At 33.2% G+C, this 25,339-nt stretch overlaps 3 protein-coding genes, 2 non-coding genes and 1 pseudogene across 6 annotated transcripts; 1 reads left to right on the top strand and 5 right to left on the bottom strand.

The window, feature by feature from the left end:
• The first annotated feature begins 8,629 nt into the window (after positions 1-8,629).
• On the top strand, positions 8,630-15,646 carry LOC118031279 (auxin response factor 3). 2 transcript variants are annotated; one of them, XR_004684504.2, is made up of 12 exons: positions 8,630-9,457; positions 9,774-9,830; positions 10,225-10,407; positions 10,527-10,611; positions 10,757-10,847; positions 10,924-11,088; positions 12,074-12,193; positions 12,266-12,341; positions 13,014-13,179; positions 13,279-14,201; positions 14,825-14,945; positions 15,395-15,646. XR_004684504.2 is itself a non-coding variant. In XM_035035632.2 (11 exons), exons 1-11 carry the CDS (start codon positions 9,143-9,145, stop codon positions 14,864-14,866), a joined length of 2,223 nt encoding a protein of 740 aa, XP_034891523.1. In that variant the 5' UTR covers positions 8,630-9,142; the 3' UTR covers positions 14,867-15,168. The 2 variants fall into 2 exon arrangements, 1 of the variants encoding a protein (XP_034891523.1); XM_035035632.2 differs by lacking the exon at positions 15,395-15,646 and having other exon boundaries at positions 14,825-15,168.
• Positions 15,647-16,889: 1,243 nt separating this feature from the next.
• Positions 16,890-18,397, bottom strand: LOC118031486 (uncharacterized). Its single transcript, XM_035035919.1, has 4 exons — positions 18,220-18,397; positions 17,723-18,090; positions 17,525-17,606; positions 16,890-17,281 (listed from the first exon to the last, which is right to left on the bottom strand). The coding sequence occupies exons 1-4, from the start codon at positions 18,395-18,397 to the stop codon at positions 16,890-16,892; spliced, it is 1,020 nt and encodes a 339-aa protein (XP_034891810.1).
• Positions 18,398-20,216: 1,819 nt separating this feature from the next.
• LOC140956096 (uncharacterized) lies at positions 20,217-21,264 on the bottom strand. The gene is made up of 3 exons (XM_073412289.1): positions 21,187-21,264; positions 20,944-21,048; positions 20,217-20,732 (listed from the first exon to the last, which is right to left on the bottom strand). The coding sequence occupies exons 1-3, from the start codon at positions 21,262-21,264 to the stop codon at positions 20,217-20,219; spliced, it is 699 nt and encodes a 232-aa protein (XP_073268390.1).
• A 1,117-nt stretch (positions 21,265-22,381) lies between these two features.
• LOC118031698 (small nucleolar RNA R38) lies at positions 22,382-22,466 on the bottom strand. Its single transcript, XR_004684564.1, has one exon. It is a non-coding gene; the product is annotated as a small nucleolar RNA R38 (small nucleolar RNA).
• An 884-nt stretch (positions 22,467-23,350) lies between these two features.
• On the bottom strand, positions 23,351-23,438 carry LOC118031697 (small nucleolar RNA snoR20a). The gene has a single exon (XR_004684563.1). It is a non-coding gene; the product is annotated as a small nucleolar RNA snoR20a (small nucleolar RNA).
• Positions 23,439-23,644: 206 nt separating this feature from the next.
• LOC118031701 (small nucleolar RNA snoR64a) lies at positions 23,645-23,726 on the bottom strand (annotated as a pseudogene).
• Between the last annotated feature and the right edge of the window lie 1,613 nt (positions 23,727-25,339).

Genomic DNA, 25,339 nt, shown 5'->3' with positions numbered 1-25,339 from the left:
CATTTATTTAATGAGTATGAATAGAACATGCTTTAATTAAATTAATATTTATAGTTTTTGGTTTTTCTAGGAATGGAAAAACAAGTTTTGAACCATTGAATTTTGAAGTAATGCTTTCATGACCAATTTTGTAAGGATTGGTCATATAAATGAAAGGAGTGTCAAGAATAACAATATGATTAATATCATTTATAACAACAAAAATGTTCTTAAGATAAAAACCATTGTTTGAAATGGATGCTTGATTTTTATTTTTTGTTTCTAAAATTGTACTGTTTGTTGTAGAAAGTTTTTCTTACTGTTTAAAAATTGTTTTGAAACTAATCCTTCTTTGATACAATTTAAATCTGCACCTGTATCAAATAAGGTTTTAGTATCTATTTGAAAATCATTTAGAAAAACCAAGGTGATTTTTATGAAATTTTGTTTTGATGTAATTTGAGTTAAAACAAGGAGAAAATCTTCAAGAATATGCTCAATGTTTATCAAAGCATGATCTCTTAAGTCATGTTCTATATCATGATTAGAACTTCATTCTTTATCAGAATCTGAATCATTTTCTAATTTTATAAAAAAAAGTTGTAATATGGCAAAATCTTTTTGTTAAGCTTGTTTAAGGTTGTTAAGCTCAGTTGTGATGGTTTTGATTTCATGTTATAATTCTGGAATAATAGTTAGAGGTTTAATTTTTTTTAAAAAGGATTTTTGTAAGATCATAAGTATTTGTACTGGTTGAATGTATAAAAGAATGACTTTAAACATGCTATAATGGCTCTAGTTTATCAAAAGTATTTAAGAGTTTATATAGGTAAGTTTTTTATAGTTAAGGATCATCAAGGCATTTGATGGCTTTAAGGATGAATTATTGGTCTTTGGTAAAGACATATATTTATCTTGAAATATGTGGTCAGAATAGTCTTTTGAGTCAAAACTAGATGTTATCATCTCATTAATTTTTATGGGTTCTTCAAAAGTGTCTAAAGGGTTTGTTTTAATTTCAAAGGCTTCAATTAAAAGAGAATGGATATGATGAATAACTTCTTCTTCTAATTGAAGTTCATGGAGTTTGGTATTTACATGAAAAATCTAGAAGTATGATCTTTTTTGCCATATTTGTAACAGGTAATGGTTTAAAGTCAAATATGGGCTTGGATTGGGATTTTTTTGTTGCTTATATATATATATATATATATATATATATATATATATAGGAGACTTTGTAGTAAGCTTCATATTTGATATTAAAACATTTTATTTATTTCTGGGCTAATTGTTTGTGAAGTGGTTTAGGAGGTTTTGAGTAAGGCTTGGAATATGTACCACCATAAGCTGGTATTTTAATAGATAAGTTAAACTGTTGATAAAAACTTCATAATTCATGTATGGTTTGTTCTATTTCCCACTTAAGGTTTTTTTGGAGTTTAAAATCTTGACAGATTTTGATACCTTCTTTTTAGGTGAAACTAAAAAGTTCACCATATTATGAGTGATTATAAGGGATAGTTTTGTTGCCAGAGGTGTCTTTGATTTTTTTTTTTTAACTCTCTCTTCTAGAAGGGTATGTAATTCAGCAAGAAAGTTTTCGTTCCTGAAAGGTTGCTAGAGTCTTCTTAGAGCATAACACAAGTAAGAATGATGTTTTTGTACCGTTGGAAGTCACTAAGTTTTTTACATCTAATATTTGAAAGAAGTTCAACATTTTTATCATTTAAATAGAATGGATCTCTTACGAAATGTAGAGAAATAGTTAGTATCAAGGTTGATACTACATCTTAGATAGTGTTACCAAATGGGTTAAGGATCGGTGTTTGGTTTGTATAGGTTTGAATAAATTATAGAATTTTTAACATTGGGTTTCAATGAGATGACAATCTCACCATACTTTTAATTGACTATAAATCATGCAATTAAAAGTTCAGCTATGGCTTTGTCTAAGGTTCTAGTCCGGGTTCTGTAAGTATTGGCAGTGATTGTCATTTGTTATAAGGTATTTATGATGTTGTATGTTGTCATTCCAACAATTTTCCATTCATAGAGGGAAAAGGCGTTGAACTTATATTGGTTAATAATGCCTGGCTCACTTTGGATTCCTATGTTTGGTGTAACAAGAGTTGTTCTGGGTATAGGGTTTCTCCAATAAAGTTTGTTTATTTTAGGAATTTCTTCTTCGAATGCTTCTTTTTCAATAAAAGTTTGGTTTTTGTCATGTTATATAGTGTTTACATGGCTTGTGAAAGGTGGTTACTGATTTAGGGTGTGTTAGGAGCAATTAAGATGGAAGAGAAAACTTCATGGTGGTTGAGATGGTCCTTAATAGCTTTATGAAAATCTTTTTTGTTATTTTGAATTTGAGTTTGGCTAACTTTAATGACTTAGCATGGTTTGAAAACTAGGTTTTTAAGCTTTTGTTTATTAGGTTTTGTGGTTTCAACAAGAGAAAATAGAGACTTTTGGTATGTGTTTTCTATTCTGCTAAGTTGTTATCCTGTGATGTTGAGGTTGTGTTTGTGAATTTGTTTTGTTGTATAATGTGTTTGGTGTTGGTGGTAATATCTTCATTTGAAAATTTATAAGAAGTAGCTTTAACTGTTTGACATTTATGAGAGATTTTAAGGTTTCTTAATGGAGGATATTCAGATTTATTGGGGGAACCATTTAATAGTTCCCAAATAGTGGTTTTGTTCCTTGTTTTAATAGGACATATATATTTTGTAAAAAGATATGCAATATGATTTTAAGAAGTATAATATAACTCAAACCAATTTAAAAACAAGATTTGTATTTTATGTAATGCAATAAAACCATAAAAGCATTTTTGTATTTCTTGTTTTAGTTTTAGATTTTTTTTTTTGAAAAACCAAAATCTCTATTTTTTATACGAGAAATTATGGTTACTATAGAAATCATTATACAAAATATTTTTTTTATTAATGAGAAATTCTTTTTCTAAAGAATTTAGTTCATTTTGGATATTTTTTGTTATAGTAGAGAAAGTTGGAGAGGTTGGTGAAAAGGGTCAATCATTTTCTAGATTTGTATATAAAGGCTTTGGTATATTTGTGGTATAATCTACATTTTGGAAACTAATACTATGAATATCAGAGGTTGATTTTGTAGATGAGTTTGCATGGTAAGGTATATTTATGACAGAGAGGATCTTAAATATTCTTTCTAAATTAAGAGCATTAAATGAAGAGGATTCATTTGAGAATTTAAAACTTGTTGAATGTTTGTGGAAGGTTAGTTTAGCCTTGCCATCACCATATTGAGTTATTTATTTAAGCTGGATATTTGGTTGTTGAGGTTGTTGAGGTTTAGGTTAGGTTACTCTTTAAAGGATCCAATCTTCTAGTAAAGTCATATATTTTTATTGGATGGCTTTGGGTATAATTGTGTTTGATTTTAAAATGTTTGTTCTTAAAAGCAAAGATAAAGTAAAATTAATACTTCGAATGTATTGTAGTCATGAGTTTTTATTTGTAGGATTATACTATGTAGTATTTTTTTTCATGAAGAAAGATGATAAGATTTGGGTAACAATCAAATGAGACAGACCACTACATAAACATGATTTTATAGAGCTTAATAATGAATAAACTGGATTTAATCTAAGTTATTTTTACATGGAATCATGTTAGAAATTGACTTGTACAAGCTCGGTTGATTCTGTAGAGTAATTTATGTTAAAGTTTAAATGAAAGTTTGTTTGGTTTTTTAAAAAGAACTATCAAAACAGTTATTAAAAAAAATTAAAATATCATTTTAAATTGACCGACTCAAGCAGTGACCTTTTAGGAACACGACTATAACTTTTCAAGAAACATGCACCATCCCATTACCATGAAAGGGCAAACTGACAGCAGTCAAGGACAAATGCCTTAAAAAATCATTGCGTGACCAAAGAATAGTAATGTTGAGCTGACCTCAATTTCTGCATACAGACACAGTGAAAAGAGTATGTATTATGTTAACAGTTTGCCAACAAAGTAATTAACCATCATAGATTTTGACTTTGAAAAATGAGAAAAAATGGAAGGTGAGAATTGACATGGAAATTGAAGGTAATTTGCTTTTGTGTGGTGAAAAATATTAACCTTCGCGGTTAAAAAACTTCTATGTTTAAAATTTGAAACCTTTTCATTTATTTTTAATGTTTTTAGATATTTTTCTTATCATAAATTGCAGTCAGTTTGCCCTCTTATAGTAATGAGATGGTGCTTGTTTCTCGAAAAGTTATATCCGTGTTTCAGAGTGTTTTTAGGATAAAAATTAATTTAAATTAATTTAATTTTGTTTTTTAAGTTAGTTTGGTTTTTTTCCTGATTAGACTTGGTTTTTTTTCGGTTTAGGTTCGGTTTGGTTTGTTTTTCTAATTTTTAAACTTAAAAAACTAAAATCAAACGGGTCGGTTTTTTTTAAATTTTAATCGGTTTAATCTGTATTTTTTCAATTTTTTTTTAATTTTCTCAATTTATTTGATTTTTGAGTTTTTTTTATTATCCCTGACTGATATAATAAAAAAATATTTTAAAAAACTGCATGCAAAAGGGACAAATAAATAAGCTTAAAGGGCAGTTTGAAGCTTTTAAAGCAGTCGAGCCGCCCCATTTATAAAAAAGCAAGGAGGTGCCCAAATAAGCAGGCCGGCTAATAATGAAACAATCTTAGTGCGGTGGGTGGGGCAAAGTGAAGGCAAAAAGGAAAGTTTGATAGACATAGGAACTCACCCTCTTCTGCAGCGCGTTCCAGTATGCCGATGTGATCTTTATTCCCTGTTTGGCATTTTATTCTAAACGGGTTGGCTAAAATTAATTGATTTTATGTATTTTTAGATTATTTTGTAGTATTAGTAACAAATATTTTAAAAAACAATTATTATTATATCCTAAACACTCCTTTAATATACATTAACATTTGTCGATGCAAGAAGATTAATCCTCCATAAATATAAAACTGTAGATGATAAAATTCAGGGATGCTCAAGTTTTATTTTACTGAATTTTATTTATTTAATAATACAATAATAATGTATTCCTTAATAAACGAACAATCATGTATTGTTATATCCTTTAATAAAAAGTTTATGTTGTGTGATATTTAAGATACGATGCAGGTGAAAATTGATAGAGCAACAACACAAAAAATATAGAAATTTTAACGAGTAAATGTAGTTCATATGTGAACTATAAATGTAAAGTTTTATTAACTAAAAAAATAAGTATATGATATTTTCCTTCTCAATACGTCTAGGATCTTTAAACAAGGCAAAAAAAATCTTATCTTTGTTAAAAAAAAATTTAAAATTTGAAAGCAATAGGAAAATTAAAACAAAAATTTGAAATTAAAATAATAAATCCAAAAGATGCTTGAAAAATAATAAAATTAGTCAAAACAAAACAACTTCTAATTCTAATTTTAAAAGATTCAACATGTAATTAGCGAATATTAAGAATAAATTTTAAATAATAATAAAAAATTATTTTAAAATACTTTAAAATAAAAAAATATTTTAAAAATATAGTCAAATGTGCATTGAAAATAACATTTTTTTATTTTTTAAACATTATTTTTAATATTTGCATATTAAAATAATCTAAAAACATAAAAAAAATATTAATATGAAGCAAATAAAAATATAAAAAAATTTAATTTTTTTAAAAGTTATTTTAAAATACAAAAACAGAACGTAACCCTGTTTTGTCTAGGTTATCTGAATTCAACCTAATTTAAAAAGATTTAACATGTGTTAGCCAAAAATATTATTTTAATAAAAAATATTATTGTAATATATTTTTAAATAAAAATATATTTTAAAAATACAACTATTATTACAACCATCAACACACGTTCAGTGAGTGTAACCCGTTTTGTCCGGGTTATCTGGCTTCAACCTACGAAGCTTTGAAAGCAGGCCTACGTAGCCATAGGCCCGAGGGACTGTGTTCTATACATTCGATGGCTCTGATAAAGACCTGCCCCTTTCATTACCGTGACACATTTGTCCATCCGCCACGCATTTTGACTAATTTACCCTTGCTGCCAAGAGATTAGGCCACGATAAAGACACGTAGCTTGCTAATAATGAAGCGTACAAGCCTGATTACCCATTTTAGTTCATTCTCCATTCTCTGAGCCCTATGCCTACAGCTCCTCTGAGGGTTCCTTTGAATTTAAGGGACTACACAGAGTATTTAAGGACCATGTCTTCTCAATTAATGGCTTTCTGACACGTGCTGGTTCACTTGGGGTGTACTGTTTGAAAACTATCACCAACAGTTTAGGCTCTTGTGCCCTACATAGTCAACATACAGTTAATTTTGATTTTTTTAGTGTCTCCTATGACCTACCTACAGTGCCTGCAGCCATTTCTGAATTGCAGCTAGCCTCTTTATGTTTTATGTTTATTGATTTTTAAAATTATTTCTTTATGATTATAAAAAAAAATATTTTAAAAAATACTAATTTAATTTATTTTAAAAAATAATTTTATAAAAATAATTTTAACTATAAAAATAAACACTACTTTATAGCATGTTTGAGATTCTTATAGCAACAACGGTTTAAATTTTTTCACTTAAAATTATATTAAAATAAATTTTTTTAATTTTTAAAAATTATTTTTTGATTATTGCATGTTAAAATAATTTAAAAATATAAAAAAATATTTTAAATAAAAACAATTCAAGATTTTTTGTAACATGGTACCAAATACTCATATTATTTTTGTAAAAATAGAGAAATTATAATGATAAAAATGAAGTTGATCATGCCACCTGTATATGATATTTGTGCTTTTTTTTTTTTTTTTTAAAATACACCATTAAAGTTTAAATAACAAGATTGTGTGTTTTTTTTTTAATGAACAAGTTACTTTAGCTCAAATTTAAGGATGAACAAAAATATATATTTTTTTTTGTTTAAAAAGTGTTATTAAATTAATTTTTTTTTATGATTTGTTGATATTAAAATACATTTAAAAAAAATAAAAAAAATATATTTTAATATATTTTTAAATATAAAACATCATGAAAAGTTACCATGCTACCCTCCCAAGTAATTCCAAAGAAAGTTCACATGACAATAAACTAATCAACTACGAGTATAAAGTAGACTCTAGTTGGCCTAGAAGGAGACACAACTGTGAATGAAAGAGAAATGAAATGAAACCAAATAATACAGATTTGTCCCTGCTAATCCTAACACAGACTAGCCATGGATTAATGCCAATTATTAAAGACTATTATATATATATATATATATATATATATATATATATATATATATAAAAAAAATACAGCTTATCCACTCTTTGGCCAGAGTATATTTGATATTGTGGTAGCTGTTATAGTTGTGGTTTAAAAAAAGTTATTTTATAAAAAGTATTTTTAGTTGTAGTTGGTTTAAAAAAATAGGTGTTTGGTTAAAACTGTGGTTGAAATTGAAGTTGAAAAAAAAGTAGTTTAAAGTGTTTCGTTAAGAGTGCTTTTAAAATTGAGGTTATAAAATAATTTTAAAAAATATATATTAATACTGATGATTTTTAATTTAAATATTGTAGATTTAATTATTGCTATTATATCATGAAATAAATAATATTTTATATAAAATATTTTTTATTATTCCATGAAACCATTTATAATTCCATTACGTACGAAATACATTCGACAAAAACTACGGTTTTAATAATATTTTTAGCATATAATAAAATTGGATAAAATATTATTAGGTATAAAATTAACTCTAAACTATTTTTTTTTTTTTAAAAAAGAGTTCTCTCAAGGAAGTGAACAATGCACGAGAATTGCATTGTTCACTATTTTTTAAGTGAACAATGAAAAAAAAAAGCATGAAATTGATCCTTCTTTTTTTCTATATTTTTAATGCAGAAATTAAGTAAGAAATTAAATGGCGCACTGTTTATTTTAAATAAAACACAGCCGCAGAGCTAAAAGGGCTCTTGACAAGCAGCTAGCGTTGCTTTTAGCCCAAGGAAACAGCTATAATTGCCTAGAGGCTCTAGTCCATAGGGCAGAGTCAAAACTTGAAGCAGCAGCAGCGGCAGCGGCAGCGCCATCATGACGGGAAGAGACTCCCAGCTGAGATCTTGAAGGCCTTAAATTCCAGATTCCACCAATTGGATGCTCGAACAGACAACAGATTAGATTTGAGAAATGAAAGTGAAAAGCTTGGAAGTTTGGAACACTAAAGTGCTGTAAAAGTTCCACAGCAGATGGCAACACTCAAGTTCGGCAAACTGAATCCATTCGAGCTTTCTGTTTTTTTTGATGACAAAAGCCCTGTAAAATGTTTATAAAATAATTACACATTTAAAGCCATTTAGCCTATTTTTAAATTTTTAATTATTTTGATGTTTAAAATAAATTTTAAAAAAATTATTATTTTAATCTGTTTATAAAAAATAATCTCTTTCAAATTCCCTGTGCTCCCTATAGACTCTAAGCAAGGGACATGAGGGCGATTTGAGAAGTGAAAGGGGACAGAATAGACATCCGCCCGGAAATACAGGGCTCCGTACAGGAACTCTTTCACTGCTACAAAATTTATAAACTGTATTACATTACATTTATTGTTGTTATTATTATTATTATTTTTATAGAAAGGAAGCACTTGAAAAAGAAAAGATAAGAGAGACAGATATAGTTCCCATTAAAATCTCTTTTTCTGTCTCTCTCTCTAACACTACTGCCACACATCGCATCCTTGCAGGGTCTTCACAGCATGGCAGCATTGCGGCAGGCACTGCATCTCAGTTTTGCAGATCATGAGCAAGAAAAGAAACCCATGAAAAATTGAGAAGAAAATAAATAAAAAGTTGAAAGCTTTAATTTAATTTAATACTAGTACCCTTTAAAGCTTTTGATTTGATATCTTAAAAAAGCAGAGAGAGACAAAGGGTCTCTCTTTTTAAGAGTCTTGACTCTAATCTCCTTTTAGGCCATTGCCAAAGTTGCACTATAATGCAGTCATGAAATCTCTCCTTGCTCACAAAAGCACTTGTCTTTTAATAAACCTTCATTATTGTTATCAACAGTTACTCCTTGTTATTCTTCAAGAACTCTACACTGTTCCTGTTGTTACTGCCTTTGTTTAGGAAAGGCTATATAGCTAATCAAGGCTAAAAATGGTGGGTATGATAGATCTCAACACTATTGAAGAAGATGAAACTACACCGTCTTGTGGGTCTTTATCTTCCCCATCATCATCCTCCGCTGCTTCTGCTTTGAGTGCTTCTGGTTCTGGCTCTGGTTCTAGTACCTCTTCCGTTTGTTTGGAGCTTTGGCATGCTTGTGCTGGCCCACTAATATCTTTGCCAAAGAGAGGGAGTGTTGTTGTGTATTTCCCTCAAGGCCACTTGGAACAACTCCCTGATTTGCCTCTTGCAGTTTATGATCTCCCTCCTCATGTCTTCTGTCGAGTTGTTGATGTCAAGCTCCATGTAAGTCTTTGCATCATTTTGTATGTTTATGTTATCTGTATGTTGTTTTTATCGATGCAATTGTTCAAGGTGTTTTTATTTGTTGATGCTGCTTAGTTTCATAGGGAAATTAAAGGGTTGCATTTTTGTTAATTAGTTTTTGCAATTGCGGAGAATTTCATTTGTTAGTTGTCTAGCATTGTAAATGTGAGGATTTCTATACATGTATTTGGTTGTTTTTGTTTATTTTATTCTGGTTTTGTTCAAGGGAAATGGAGTGCTATTTATGTTAAATACAGATTTGTGGTAAAATCGTGGTTTTTTCCCCTTGTGTCAGGCCGAGGCAGCAAGTGATGAGGTGTATGCACAGGTCTCCCTGGTTCCTGAGAGTGAGGTGGGTGCTTTTCTAATCTTGCTTTACCTTCAGTTGTTGAAAAATGTAAGAAAATTTGGTAGATTTGAGTGTTTGGATGATAATATTATGATACTGCTGAAAGGGATTTTTTTTTTTGTTTGGGCTTGTAACTTTAACTACCTTATTGATTTCAAAACGTTTAAGAGACAGATTTAAATCTTTATTTAATCAAAATTAAATGGTTCATTAACAAACAGAATGCTTGTCACTTGTAGATATGCATCATTCTTTAAATTTCAAGTGTTCAATTTTAAATTTCAACTACTTTGTTGCTTTAAGTGTATCTTTTGGTTTGTTTTTCTTGATTCATTATGGTGTTAACTGAGGTTCTGGAGACGGGGTTCGTTTCTCCTTCAATTGTTGTTGTGCACAGGAAATTGAGCAGAAGTTGAGGGAGGGGATATTTGAGGGGGATGGTGAAGAGGAGGATGGTGAAGCCACTGTGAAGATGACAACACCCCATATGTTCTGTAAGACCTTAACTGCTTCTGACACTAGCACTCATGGAGGCTTTTCAGTCCCTCGTCGAGCTGCTGAGGACTGCTTCCCTCCTCTGGTAAGTAAAACTGTATTATTTATTCATGTTCTCTTACAACCATTTATGTGTGCGATTTCGACTTCAACTGTCCTACATTCTCAACATTGGATGTTGACTTGAATGGATTCCTACTATAGGATTATACTCAACAAAGGCCTTCACAAGAGCTAGTGGCAAAGGATCTTCATGGCTCTGAGTGGAAATTTCGACATATCTACAGGGGTATGCTTGAGGCAATTGCACTTGCTTCTTAAGCTTCATACCTTAGTCTTTCTCTCAGTTGATTTATAGTTTGCTGACTGATTTTATGTATTTCCCTTCCCCTGTTTGATTCTTGAGTTTGCATTTTTCTTTTTGGTTTGAGCAGGTCAGCCACGGAGGCATTTGCTCACTACTGGATGGAGTGCGTTTGTCAATAAGAAAAAACTTGTCTCTGGGGATGCCGTACTCTTTCTCAGGTATGAATACCTCTTTTCTTATCAATGGGATATAATAAGCCCAACTTTATGGTTCTGTATTTGTATCTTCCATCAGGGGTGAGGATGGGGAATTGAGACTGGGAGTTCGAAGAGCAGCACAAGTTAAATGTGGCCCTACATTTCCAGCTCTATGGAATCATCAGCTGAATCAGATCTCTCCTGGGGATGTAGCTAATGTTATTTCTACTAGAAGTGTTTTCCACATTTACTACAATCCAAGGTAATTTTCTTCTTGTTTTGTCCAGTATTTGTAGGAAAATTGAACCAACAATTTGATTCCAGTATGTGAAACTATCGGATTGAATTGTCCTAGTAGAATGCTTGTATGTAAATATTACTGAAAAATTTATATAGGGTGGTTGCAGCATCTTTCAATCATTATGGTGGCTTGAAAACTTAAATATATTTTGTGGTGGCATGTATCGCGTGCTTTATACAACATTTAGTTCCATAAAGCTCTCACTCAGTTTTTATCAACTAATTCATGCCATAACTGAAGATTGAACTGCAATTGAACACGCTGTTGAAAGTCTCATCATCTGATTGCCACCCTTTCACGGTGTTGTCTCCAGTATTCTTTTTACATATCACAAAAGTCCTTACCCTTCTATTATGCATAACACCGCTTCAAAGGTTTTCCCATTGTTGTTCCTCATGTTTCCCCTCTTACCAAAAACATCGTTGCAGAATCAAGATTGGTATGTTGCACAAGGTTTGTTTCAACTTTCTTCCAAAATCCTGTGTAGTTATCACAAAAGGACTTCCTGTTCTCCAAACCTTTGTGTTTTTTATCCGTTACTGGAGAATGCACAACTCAATTGCTTATTGAATCTGTCGCTGGCTGGGTGACTTGAGAGCCATTGTCATTAAAACTTCAAATTTTAGTGCACAACATGACACATTTTATTGTGAAAAGTTTACCCTTGCTAGATACTGAGCATGTAGGGGTTGTGTACAACACATCATACTGCTTTTGAGTGTAAAAGAAAAAACTCACTCGGCATTCATTATTGCAATTATAGTCAATTACATATCTTGATGAGCTCTTTTTGGTTTTGACATCATCTATTTGACTTGAGTTTTTTCCTGTCTTGCCAATTGATAAGTTTCTCAGTTGTTTCTTCTTCTGCTACCCATATTTTATCACTGTGGATTTATTACTTTCTTCATTCCTGAATTTTCAAGTTCAATTTCTTACTTTGTAGGACCAGCTCATCAGAGTTCATAATACCTTTTAATAAATTCTTTAAGAGCCTTGATCAATCCTTCTCTTCTGGAATGAGATTCAAAATGCGTTTTGAAACAGAAGATGCAGCAGAGAGAAGGTTTGCCATCCATGGGTTTGGAGCTTTTAACTAATTATGTTATCAAAACATTAACTCAAATACTTTTTGCAGATACACTGGAATAATAACTGGAGTCAATGAGCTAGATCCTGCTAGATGGCCTGGTTCAAAATGGAAATGCCTGCTGGTATGTAGTTGAAAATCATATTTTATAAAAATTACTTTCAAGTTCCTAAATGCTGGTGGAAACCTTTTTATTGCAGTAAGGTCTGTTTGGGATTAAGTTGTGGGGTTGCGCTTAGACTTGGGTCTGCTTTCCTATGTTCCATCTATGTGGGCATTGATGCATTGTTGCCTCATCCTCAGTCTTTTATTATCTAAAGTTTGGAAGATCTACTGAACTGAAATTACAAGCATTACTTGCAATGGTTAAGATGCTTTTCCACACTCCATCAGGGGACCTTCAATATCTAACCATTAATTAATGTCTTGTTCTTTCTCCATGATAGGTTCTTTCTCCATGATATTATACCGGGTGTTCTGTAGTTGTACTTTGGGGTGATGATATGTTCTGGAGCCATGATTATTACTGTATATCACATGTTTAAGGAATTTTTGTAATTATAGAAATGTATAAGTGATTTTGCTTGGTTAGTTTAAAAGTGGGATGTTTGTATTATTTTTCTGCTTGGCAATCTGGGCATTTTGTTTTGTTCTTTTCTTCTTCTGGATTCCTTCTGTGCTCTTTCTCCTAATTTTGCCTATTGCAAAGCATCTTTACAATTTTTGACATTTAATGTGTCATGTTAATCGAATGATATGTATTCTGGTGGATCTTTTTTCTTCTTCTTAATCTCAGGTAAGGTGGGATGATACGGAGGCTAACAGGCTCAGCAGGGTTTCTCCTTGGGAAGTCGAGCCTTCTGGCTCTGGTTCTTTTTCCAGTTCCAATAACTTTATGGCACCTGGTTTGAAGAGGAGCAGGTCTGGATTGCCTTCATCAAAGGCAGAATTTCCAATTCCTGGTAGGATCTGCTTTCCCTCAGATAAATGCATCACCATTTCCAACTTTTTCCTTGTTCTGCATTCAATGTTACTGACTGGTCTGCATGTTTTTCTAACAGATGGGATCGGAGCACCGGACTTTAGGGAATCTTCAAGGTCCCAGGAGGTCTTGCAAGGTCAAGAAATTATGAGTTTTAATGCTCTTTATGATGTTGTTGATGGTCAGAATCAGCACCCATCTGAAATAAGGAGTTGTTTTCCTGGTTCCCATAGTTCTGGGATTGCTGCATTAGGAAGTGGTATCAGAGACTCGATTGCCACTTCAAATAATTCCTACAAGGGCATAGGCTTTAACGAATCTTATAGATTCCATAAGGTCTTTCAAGGTCAAGAAATTTTTCCAAGCTCACCATATGGAAGAATCCCAAATGCTAATGAGGCTCGTGAAAATTGTAGTCTTGGATTCTCTGATGGTGTCCAAAGGTCAAGCTCAAGAAACGGATGGTCTACAATGATGCAGGGTTATAATACTCAAATTCGACCTCCTGCACAAGTATCATCACCATCTTCGGTGTTAATGTTTCAGCATGCTAGCAATCTAGTTCCAAAGCCATCTTCCAATTTTAATTTCAATGATCATGTGCAGCAGACAGCTACCACCCGAAGTTGGTTTTGTGGTCCTGAAATGCAGGGGGGAGATTTCAAGTTGTCTGCCCATTCTGAGCCCATTGTAAAAAGAGACTGCCAATGGAGCAATAGTCCTTTTGGTCTGTCCCATGAACATCTTCAACATGGCGTTTCACAACCTATTGTAGCTCAATCAGCCTTTAGGGGTAGTCAAGATCTGGTGTCGTGCAAAAGCAGCTGCAGACTCTTTGGTTTCTCATTGACTGAGGATAAATGCCTTGTTAATAAGGAGGACAATATGACCTTAATAACATCTCCATTGAATCCTGGATCCTCCTTTCTGCCTCGCCCTGGAGAGCACTTCCATCCAAAGCCTCCAGCAATAAATAATGCAGTTGGGAGCGGTTGTACCGAAGTAAGAGGCCTCTATTCTGTTCAAGCTTTTTGATAGTTCATTATATTATATTTCAAGCTAAAAAGGGTGTAGCTTTGCAAGAAAGAGTGTAGTAGTGCTTTATAAATGATGGGGTATATAATAGTCGCGTATGCTAACTGGGTATTTACAACTCAAACTAAGCCACAAACTAAACTAGTTGGTTAGCTATATGGAGCTTGATCATGAACTAGTTGAACAACATTTATTTGATCTGAAAGGGATTTGATGGTTTATGAGGAAACTTGATTCAAGTTGCTGGATTTCATAAGCACCTGGGCAGTTGGTTCCTGCTCATTTCTGTTACCAATGCTATTTATTCATGGAGTTGTGCAGGAGTGTAAAACCTGTTTGATTCCCAGCCTTGCCACTCAAACAGAAAACTTCCATGTCGGGTGCAGTTAAGGGTGGAATTGTGCATGTGGTCGATACTGCGTTTGTATCAGTTTAGATCTGTAAATCTATTTTCAGGATCATTTCGAATGGTTGATCTTATCTTATATGCTGCATTATGTAATGAAGTCGATAGCTGTTCGTGTTCATGCTAGTTTTTCACCTGTTTGATCTAATCTGATCTCATTGAAATTGTTTGCATTGTTTTGCAGGCAATTCTGCAACCCCGTGCTGAAAATTATCGTATATACTAATGAGGCCGTACAAGGGATGCTTTCTGTTGCTTGGTTTTATATGTATTAGCTTGTGAGAGAATATAATTATTCTCCTAAGGTAACTTGGCTATATCCTAACTCCTTTGACTATGCAACAGAGCTGTTTGTACCTGGTACTAATCTATTAGATTTCCCATGATAACCCACATTCAAGAATGTTCTCTTCATACATGCTTGCACAATCCAATCTGGAAATGTAGTTGTAATAGCGCCAGATATTTTATATGGTTGTCATCTCTCAATATGTTTTGTTCTATGCTAGCCTACTACATTCCGAACTACTCTGTTCTTGTCTGTTTGTTCCATACATTTTTCTCCTCGTTTGTCCTGCTTACGTTCTTGTTTGCATCTGAGATCACGTGTTATAAATTGATTGGAAGGTAACTCTGATATCTACAACAAACGCAAAGAAACTGTCTGCAGAATAATGTTTTGTTGTGGTTATGGTTTTGGTTCTCGCTTTGCAAATCTTGAAAATGGTTTTCATAATTTATTTCTGGTCAACAGCTGTGATTCTCATGCTCATGAGCTCCGAACAAAGCAGAAATTGATGCTATCATCAGTTGCCGGACCAGTTAATTAAAAACTTGATGAATAATGGAAATGGCCGGGCGTTAGACAGTCCTGCTAGTGTACCAAGCAAAAGTTCCAACAGGACCTGTTGGAGCTTGAGAGCTATCACATCAACTGTTAATTTCACTATAACTTCGTATTTTCGACAACATTGCGACCCACCTAGATTCATGAGCTTTCTTATCATGTCCCCCAGTACTTAGCATTATTTCTAAGCATGTGATCGTTGGTCCAATTTGCTAACTGTGATTTCGACATCTCGGACTTCACCAATAACGTACCTCGAGAATCATTTTGTAACTTTCAATCGCACCAATTACATACCTTCTTGAATTTGGAGAAGAGCGTATCAGATTACCCAAAAAAAAAAAAAAAAACAGGAACCTCTCGATCTCTAGTTGCTTGACAGAATAATATTGGTTTCCCAAAAAACAATTCGTGGAACTTGTTGATGAACGCCCTGGCCTAGGCAAACGCCTCCAGCCGCCGCTTCATCAAGCAAGCACGTCCGAAGAGGGCGTGGGAGATGAGGACAACGGCCAACCTTGAGGTGTTGCTCATTTTGGGTGGCAGAACCTGACGGTGTTGCCTTCGAAAATGTTTCCTTTCGACTCAAATGGCAATGTTGGATTTTGTGCATCATCGATTTTCGTTGAATTTGATCACTGGTGCTAAAGTAATCTCTGTTCTGGGTTCCAATATTCGAACTGATTCAACCATGGGACCAAATAATTGAGCAGATAGAAACCATGGAGGTCAATGATGGCTAATGTTTTATATTTCTGTGTCACGACTTGGGGTTGGGATGACCTTTGCGTTACTTTGCATGTATCAAGAGACACGATTCATCACTCCAGATTGATAGAAGGAAAGGAGAAGATTGCAGAGAATTTTGTTTTTTGTACTTCATTAAAAAGAAAGATTAATGGTGACGACTAAGGGTGTGTTTGGTATTGTGGTAGCTTTTGTGGTTGCGGTTTATAAAAAGCAGTTTTTTAAAAAGTACTTTTTGTGAGGTTGATTTTAAAAAAAGTTGGTGTTTGGTTAAAACTGTGGTTGAGGTTATGGTTTTAAAAAAAGCAGTTTTTGGTGTTTGGTTACAAAACTGTGGTTCAACAATTGTGGTGGAAAAAAAACAATTTTGTGTTTGGTAAAAACTGTGGTTTAAAAAAAAAAAATTAATTTTATTATGGTTTGTGTTTTATATTTGATTGGAATTAAATATTTGATTGGAATTAATTAAAAGGACATTGATTGGAATTAATTAAAAGGACATATATAGACACATATATATAATTCCAAAACATAGGTGTTTTGTAATTATGATTACATAACAAAATGAAAAATCGTTATACATTAATGTACTCTTTTATTGTTCCATCAAACTATTTGCAATTCCATCGCGTACAAAATCCATACGTGAAAGCCTCTACGAGCCTTGAACGGCCGAAGCCTGAACATTATCAGGCAAAAAGTCATCTGGAATCAAATTGGGGTTGCGATCATACTCAGAAAAAACTGCATCATCTTGCGATCTCCTTCTAATATAATTATGTAGTGCCATTGATGCAACTACAATCTCAACTTGTGTTTTGTATGGATAAGCAGGCATGTTTTGCAAAATTTTCCACCTCTGTTTCCATACCCCAAAAGAACGTTCGATCACGTTACGTAGTGACGAGTGTGCACGATTAAACACTTCTTTCCGACCACTTGGTTGTCCACGACGTCTAAATTCTTGGAAGTGATACCTCTCGCCTTTGTAGGGACCCAAATATCCATACTCGTTTGGATATCCAGCATCAACCAAATAGTATTTTCCTGAAAAAAATAACATTGTAATTTTAAACAAAACTTAAAAAAATAATTATATTCCTTCAATTACCCAATCTTCAATTTAGTCAAAATCACAACCTTCTGGAGGTTTTGGAAAGTTGATATTGCTATTGTCAATAGCCTCCAAAAAAATACGAGTATCGTGTGCACTGCCTTCTCATCCTGCCCACACGAACATGAATTGCATGTCGAAACTACAAGCGGCCATTACATTTTGTGTTGGTACACCTTTTCTTCCAATAAATGGAATTTGATTTGCAGCTGGTACGCAGGCACGAACATGTGTTCCATCAATTGCACCGACACAATTCTACATGCCACAAAAACATTTATAGTACTTATATAAACTTTTATAATATATTTCATACTCCTCTGAACAACTTAATTAAACTACTTAATATATATATATATAAAAATTAATCTTACCTTGATATGTGGCATAAATCTTGGATTCATAGCAATTTCTCTTGGTGTGCTCGTAAATTGTGGATCTACTGGTTTTATGATTTCCACAGCAAACAAACGTAGTGATTTAAGCACTTCTTTAAAACATCGACTAACAGTTTCACCTGAATGTTGGAATCTTTCCTGCACTTGTCTATTTGACGCCCCAACTGCTATTGTAAATAGAAACATTGCTACCTTTTCAATAACGCTCATTCTTCTTGACGGTTTTAAGCCATAGCACGTTTCCAAGTCGGTGCACAAACTCAAAAAAGTGATTGCGTCCATCCTGAACATGTTAACACTTCGTTTCCAATGCCCTTTTAAAACATCCGTCAACCAACGCATCCCTGTGTTATATGAAACCATACATGGTTCTTTAAACATATAATTATTATAATAATAATTTATAGCTCCAGCTATGCAAATAATTAATTTTTTCCTATCAAGATGCCTCCTTATAATAAATGCATCGTCACCATCACTGTCATTACTATTGTCGGAATCGTTTCCATTACTGTCATCTCCAGCACCATCAACTGAGGCACCACTACCTTCACAAGGATAATTAATTTGATCTACAATGCGGTTCATTATAGTATCATAATTACAATTGAAATCTTCATTCAATATGTCATTAAATCGTGGATCAGCCATAACTTCAATTACATGTAAAAAAGAAAAAAAATTATATGTTGTTAATAAAAAAAACTTTAAATAATTAAATATCATTCAATAAAAAAACTATCAAAAAGTTAGTTCAACATAAGTTTTTTCCATACCTGTAAAGCCAACAAAAAAGAAGTATTCTACTTGCTTGTATTTGGTGCAACTGAGAGGTTTTTTGAAGCTTGTTATGAAGAAAGCTATTTCATTGAAAAATATGATGCAAACATTCCTCTTTATATAGAAAATTTCAATGCTCTTTACGTCTATTTTACAATTTTTCATCTTTCAACACAAGTACATTCATTCACATGTATGCATGTGCTGTAAAAGTAGCATATAATGTTACTTTTACAGCTCATATATGTACATCATCCTGCAAAAAACAGAGTTCACAGCTCATATATGTACACCATCCTGCCAAAAACAGAATTCACATCTCATATATGTACACCATCCTGCCATTCATTTCCAATAAAAACAGAGTTCCAAGTTTCTGAAGCAGTAGGACGACCAGCAACAAAGAAAAGTAAGAAACAGCATCAACATTTGTCCCATCACCTCACAGCAACAATGAAAAAAACACAAACAGTAACTGCAAAAGAGGTTGCTTTTTCAGACCTCACAAGATCACAGTAGCTAGCAAATGGAAACAATTACAGCCAATGAAAAATTCAGCTACAACATGTCAAGCTCACAGTAGCTAACCAATTGAAAAAATTCCAGTCAATGAAAGAAACACAACAGCATGTCATTTCCAATAAAAACAGAGTTCCAAGTTTCTGAAGCAGTAGGATGACCAGCAACAAAGAAAAGTAAGAAACAACATCAACATTTGTCCCATCACCTCACGACAACAATGAAAAAAACACAAACAGTGACTGCAAAAGAGGTTGCTTTTTCAAACCTCACAAGATCACAGTAGCTAGCAAATGGAAACAATTACAGCCAATGAAAAATTCACCTGCAACATGTCAAGCTCACAGTAGCTAACCAATTGAAAAAATTCCAGTAAATGAAAAAAACACAGCAGCATGTATTATCAAACCTCATGGCAGCAAAGAAAAAAGAATTAACAGTAAAGGTAAACAATGCAGCAAATGTCATCTTATCTCGACCTTCTCTCCATCTCATACAAAGCTTATCTCCTGGTTTCTACATGCATGCCTAATGTTTCCACAGTTAGATGTATTCCTAATCCACACAGGACATACATGAGCATCTAGCTAGCTACCTAATGGAAAAAAAAATACAGCCAAGGATGGAATGACCAGCAGCATGTCAATCTCACAGTAGTTAACCAATTGAAAAAATTACAGCTAAGGAAAGAAACACAGCAGCATGTAGTATTATTCCCAGCAGACCTCACGACAGGAAATAGAAATATACAGTTAACAAAACAGTTAAGGTAATTTTGAACAACCATTTCATGTAAATTAACAACCAATTCCATTAAAGGGTCAACCATTTAACATTAACCATTGAACATTGTAATTCGTAGATAAAATACAACATTACAACCACCAATTTCTCATACAAGTTTGTTTACTCCCGCAAAGCAATTTAATAAATATAACAGTACATAAATTACCGCAAACGCATATGCTCCTATGCCTTAAAATCAAATGTGGAATAATACAATGCCTCGAACAAACTTTGGCAAATGGAAACTACTCTTTTAAAAACCGTCATCCCATTACTCTGCAACAAAAAAATAAACATGTATAAATATCATAAGCACTTGAACATACTTTAATTGATTAACAGTTAAGCTACTTAAATCATACCATGTCAGCTAAGCACGTTTAGTTCATGCATACATTCGCTGCAACCATCTCAACTTCTGTTGCTTATCGCCCATACTGGCCCACATTTCTCTTTTCCTTCTTGAAATGAGAAACCCTGTAGCGAAGTCGTGGAAGTCATCTTTAATTGAAACTCCAGGAATTGAGTGCAGCTCAGCTATCACCTCGGGGATGCTACAGCCTTTGCGATCCAAATTAATCGACGTCGAATCACTCTTAGTCGACATACTCTCAAGAAGATGATTGCACCTTGTCATCAGCTGAACACCAATTCCAGATGTTTTCTTCTTTCTACATCGCACATCGGCATGATCTCGTCCTTTTCTTTTGCCGCTGCTTTTTGTATTGCTGTTGGTTGACATATTTATCTCTCCAACCATTCGAGTCATGTCAGTCTGGAAATCTGGATTGACATCTTCCTCCGAATCACCGCTGCCTTCTTCCAAACCATCATCAACAATGTCGGCATTGCTTGTACCAGGATCAACACCATTGCCGGCAGGTACACCTGATGAAGGAGCCTATGCAAACGCTCCAGTTGCGACAATGTTGGAATACATTCGGTCAAATTTATTCTTCAAAGATGGCTCAATACCGACATGTCTGAATTTTTTGGCTCCTCTAATTTCCTGCGTATAAATTAAATCAAGTAATGAAGATCAATACTAGTAAAATTTTAGGGCTGGAATTTGACAATAATAAAAGAAATTGTTAGGATGACAAGGAATGTACCTGAATTTTTTGTTTCCACCACTCATCGCTAGCTGCAATTGTGCCTATTTCACTATTCCAGCCAACTCCGGTTTCTGAAACCAGCTTATTCCATATCCTCCAATCCTTTTTGCATCCATCCCATTTGTTTTTCAATTATGTTTTAGTGAATGCATGCCCAGTTTGTTCTTTGAATGATGTTATAAGAAATTTCCACCCCGTTTTATCGAAATGAGTATTAGGTCTCATTCCCATATCAATTGCCTTAATGCATATATCACAAAATATATGCAACATGTCTTTTGTCCAAGCAGCCTTATCAAAAGATTCAAGACCTTCCATGATATCTTTTAACACATTTAAAAAAATTTTGAAATCAATAAATGATATCAAATAAATAGTGGCACATACATAAACCGTGGACTATAACAATAATATAACAGTAAATGTTCAGCACATACATGTATTTGAATGGGAATGTTCACGTTCATTTGTAATGAAATGTTAATTGCAACCCATTAATTTTGAACTGCTCAGAAAACTCAGTTTCAGCCATGATAAAAAATTTGAATTATCAAGCAACACTTCATTGTCATCATGCTGTTTGGAAGACAAAAACAGAGGGAAAAAACAAATAGAATAGAATATATTTGCTAAAGTACATAAACAAAGAACAACAGACAAGCAGTATATAGAAGCAATTAAATTTTGCTAAATTCAAAACAATTGATGAAGGCACAGTAAACAGAAGACAATCAACAACAGTTATGAAATTTGTCAATTGCAGAACACACGGTAATTGATCATGCAGGTACAAAAACATGCAATTTTTCATCTAAAAAAATGAAAATGAAGATGGAGATAGGGTAGGAACTTACATCAGTCTATAGGTGTCCAGACCAGTGCAGTTCTGCAACTTTGTACTACAAACAGATACACAATGGAGACCCAGAAGATAAATTAGATTTTGAGTGACGATTACTACAAAATTGACATGGTATATCAACACAGTACACAAAAGCATCACAAAAATGAAGGTTTTCAATTCCAGAACAGTTTTTGAAAGTAGTTCCGAAGAGACAGAACACATTTTTTCATGAATGGAGAATCGAAACATTTGTAAGTCCTTTATTCTCCATTCATGAAATAGTCCTTTATTCTCCATTCATGAAATAAACTTGCATGGACTATGAGCAGTAAAGATAAATCTGTAATCGAAACATTTGTGCTGCATGGAAAAAATCGAAATATTTCTGTTCAAAATAGCTTTAAAAAGTTACTGTAAATCTAAAGTTCAGCATTACATGGGAAGTTTTGCGAAAAAAAAGTATGATAAAAACTCATATGCTGGCTAATGTAAAGGAATCAAGCAAACACACATAGAAATACTTTTTTTCCCAGTTAATTAGACCACTCATGGGATTACAACAAATTATAAAAAAAAGCTTGTAAAGAACTCTACAGTTTCAGATTCAACAATAATCAGCACTAATGCATCAGCCATGGATAACTGTTATTTTTTATGTTTCTCATCATGCACAAAACAGTAGACTTCAGAGCCATTTTTTAGCCTTCGAAGACAAAAACATGTGTTTGTTTATGCAAAATTGCAAAGGTAAAATGGAGAGACCAACTAGTTCAACATGGCTTAAGAAATGACAAACTTGTCTATGTTGGCAAGCAAGCATGTTTATCTGTGACTGAAAGCTAGGAAGTAAACTGAAACAAAATACTTGACACAATGATAATATCTAAAGAAATCAAAGAAAGATATGGTCAGGCGTAGATCCTTACATTTTTGGTGATTCTGACCCAGCAATCTTTTTCAATGAACGCTTCTTTTTCAAACTGTAGTTGCCTGAGACATGCCGGATAAATTGAAACTGCAAATACCAAACAAGAAACTGTGAGCATCAAGTAATTCCAGCAAAAACTCTTTGCAGTTCCTTTAGACTAGTAACAGAACTGGAAACTAATAGCCTTTATCAGCAAACAACTCCAGGGACACCCATTATCATTTACTGAATTTTATTCTTCGAGATTTCATAGACATCAGTTAGAGCTCTAGTAAACAAGCAAAGCATTGCTAACTCCCGACAGTACCAAGACCAAATACTGCAGGAACTTAGCCATTCTCATCTCAGTTTATAAAAGACCAGAATCACAAAATCCATTACATCTACACCTATCTTTATATATGCATCATACACGCACTAAACCCATGAATGTAGCTGTTTTCATCTACAATGCAGCGATCATCCATCCAACAAACAAATTAAAAAAAACAAACCTACAGCAGCATAGGAAATACAAAAAACAGCTGAAAGCAAAATCTTGAAAAACAAAATAACACTGTTATTTTTTATGTTTTCTCATCATGCTATAGAAAACAAAATCTTGAAAAACAAAAAAAAAACAAACCATTCAAGCCTCAGACCGTCCTACTTCATGCATTTCAACAGTTAGGCAGATCCATAGACATGCTTTCAAGGGAAAATAGTATTGTCATCATTGGCTGCCAGCACAGTAATAAAAAAAAACCCATGAAAGCAAATCAAAAGAACCGAAACCTAAATAAGAGGCAGAGCATTCAACAATTCAAAAGATTCATCATTTGCCTCTCCGAATTGAAAAAAAAACCATGAAGATAGTATTGTCATCATTGGCTGCCAGTAATTAAAAAAAACCCATTGAAGCCGAGACTTGAAGACAAAAGCCGAGAGCATCAGATCTTCCTATTCAAGAATCTAATCATAAGAACCCAACCCCAAATAAGAGTCTGAGCATTCAACAATTCAAAAGATTCGTCATTTGCCTCTCCAGATTAAAAAAAAAATTCAAGGAATTGTTAAAGCAATGCAAAAATCAGAAGAGGGGAAGATAGAGGGGGTTTTTGGAGAAAGTGAACGGCGGTTTAGGGCTGAGTTTTTCAGAAAGCCATTACTGTGCCGTTTATAAAGATTTACAGAAAAAAAAATTTGGAATCAAGCATGCAGCAGCACAAACATGAAATACTTCATCTAAAAAAACCGAAAATGAAGATGGAGATGAGGGAGGAACTTACCTCAGTCTCTGTCTTTTGCAAACCCAAAACGGTGTAGCAGTTGTGTTCTGCAAAATCAAAAACAATAGAAACCCGTTAGATTTTGAGACACACGTTAAACAAAAATTGACAAGGGGGACGCATATTAACTGGTATCTCTTGGTTTTTTTTTCTGCAATTGTAACAATGGAGGGACAATCGAGTGACGGTTTGTGTTTGATGGACAGAGGGGAAGAAGTGTTCTGGCGTTGGTGTTGGGGCAAAATAGAAACGGGGTTAGCAGGAGAAGAGAGAGGAGAAATAGTTTGGGGGAGGAAATTTGGGTTTTTAGCTCGTCAGATCTGCAACCGTTTTGGAGGTTGTTTACAGGGGAAAGTTTGGTGGTGAGAGAGAGGTAAGGAACCAAAGGTAAATTAGGTAAGGAACCGAAGTTTGGGGAAAGTTTTGGAGGTTTTTAGCTCATCGGAACATTGATCTGTGATGTGGGTTTGTAACCGTTGGAAAATGGTTTGCAAATTGACGAGGGACGACAGAGAGAAGTTGGGAAGTAATTGCAAATTGAAAAAGCAAATGTAAATTGTCGGTGATGAGAGAGAGTACAGACGCATGAAAAGCAAATTCATTCTGCTTTTCACTTTTTTCAATTGAAACGTGATTTTTAATGGGACCCACGTCAAATTAAACTATGGTTTGTGGTTAACGAAACGGGTGTTTTACTGCTTTTTAACCAACCGCAACCACATAAGCATTGTCAAACACCATCTAACAATGATTCAATTGTTGAAGACAATTGACGACAGACCCTGTGATTTGGCTGCTTTTAAGGTATATTTGAGAATGTGGTATAAATCGTGTTTTTTTAAATTTAAATTTTTTTAAAAAAAACAAAGTTGTTTTATATGTTTAGATTGTTTTTAATATATTTATATTAAAAAATAAATTTTTTTAATTTTTTTTTGATATTTTTTTAAATAAAAAATACTTTGAATCATCATCACTGTCACAATCTTAAATATATTCTTAGAGGACATGTCAACGAGTTTCAAGTTTCAACTACAATTATTAAAAATTTTGATTTTTTATGTATTTAGTAAAATATATTAAAAATAAATTTTAAAAAATAAAAAAATTATTTAAATAAAAATTATTTTAAAAAATAATAACAACTAACCATCAATAATTAAGGTAGATGCATGGAGGCTGCAAGTCTCTTGGCTAGAGAAAGTCCAAGCTTTCATATCTTAATCTAGCTAAAGTATAGGGACACAAAGCATGCAAAGACATGCAATGTACAAGTATAATACAACGTGTAAAATATGAGAAACATTAAAAAAAAGGTGTCCTAAATCTTAAGATGCGAAGAATTTCTATGTT

The sequence above is a fragment of the Populus alba genome, chromosome 11 (assembly GCF_005239225.2).
Source record: "Populus alba chromosome 11, ASM523922v2, whole genome shotgun sequence".
Classification (NCBI taxonomy): domain Eukaryota; kingdom Viridiplantae; phylum Streptophyta; class Magnoliopsida; order Malpighiales; family Salicaceae; genus Populus; species Populus alba.
Note: the sequence above shows the minus strand (reverse complement) of the source record. Positions and strands in the feature narration are given on the sequence as shown.

Bases quoted from the DNA above. Each gene is read 5' to 3' on its own strand.
- LOC118031279 (XM_035035632.2), top strand. From the start codon at position 9,143: ATGGTGGGTATGATAGATCTCAACACTATTGAAGAAGATGAAACTACA. The intron at 10,848-10,923 runs GTATGAATACCT...ATCTTCCATCAG, and splicing joins GATGCCGTACTCTTTCTCAG to GGGTGAGGATGGGGAATTGA. The intron at 11,089-12,073 runs GTAATTTTCTTC...CTTACTTTGTAG, and splicing joins CACATTTACTACAATCCAAG to GACCAGCTCATCAGAGTTCA.
- LOC118031486 (XM_035035919.1), bottom strand. From the start codon at position 18,397: ATGGCTGATCCACGATTTAATGACATATTGAATGAAGATTTCAATTGT. The intron at 17,607-17,722 runs GTAAGATTAATT...TGTGGCATGTAG, and splicing joins GATTTATGCCACATATCAAG to AATTGTGTCGGTGCAATTGA. The intron at 17,282-17,524 runs GTGTACCAACAC...TATTTTTTTCAG, and splicing joins TCCATTTATTGGAAGAAAAG to GAAAATACTATTTGGTTGAT.
- LOC140956096 (XM_073412289.1), bottom strand. From the start codon at position 21,264: ATGGAAGGTCTTGAATCTTTTGATAAGGCTGCTTGGACAAAAGACATG. The intron at 21,049-21,186 runs GCAATTGATATG...GGATGCAAAAAG, and splicing joins TTTGTGATATATGCATTAAG to GATTGGAGGATATGGAATAA. The intron at 20,733-20,943 runs GTACATTCCTTG...GCGTTTGCATAG, and splicing joins GGTGGAAACAAAAAATTCAG to GCTCCTTCATCAGGTGTACC.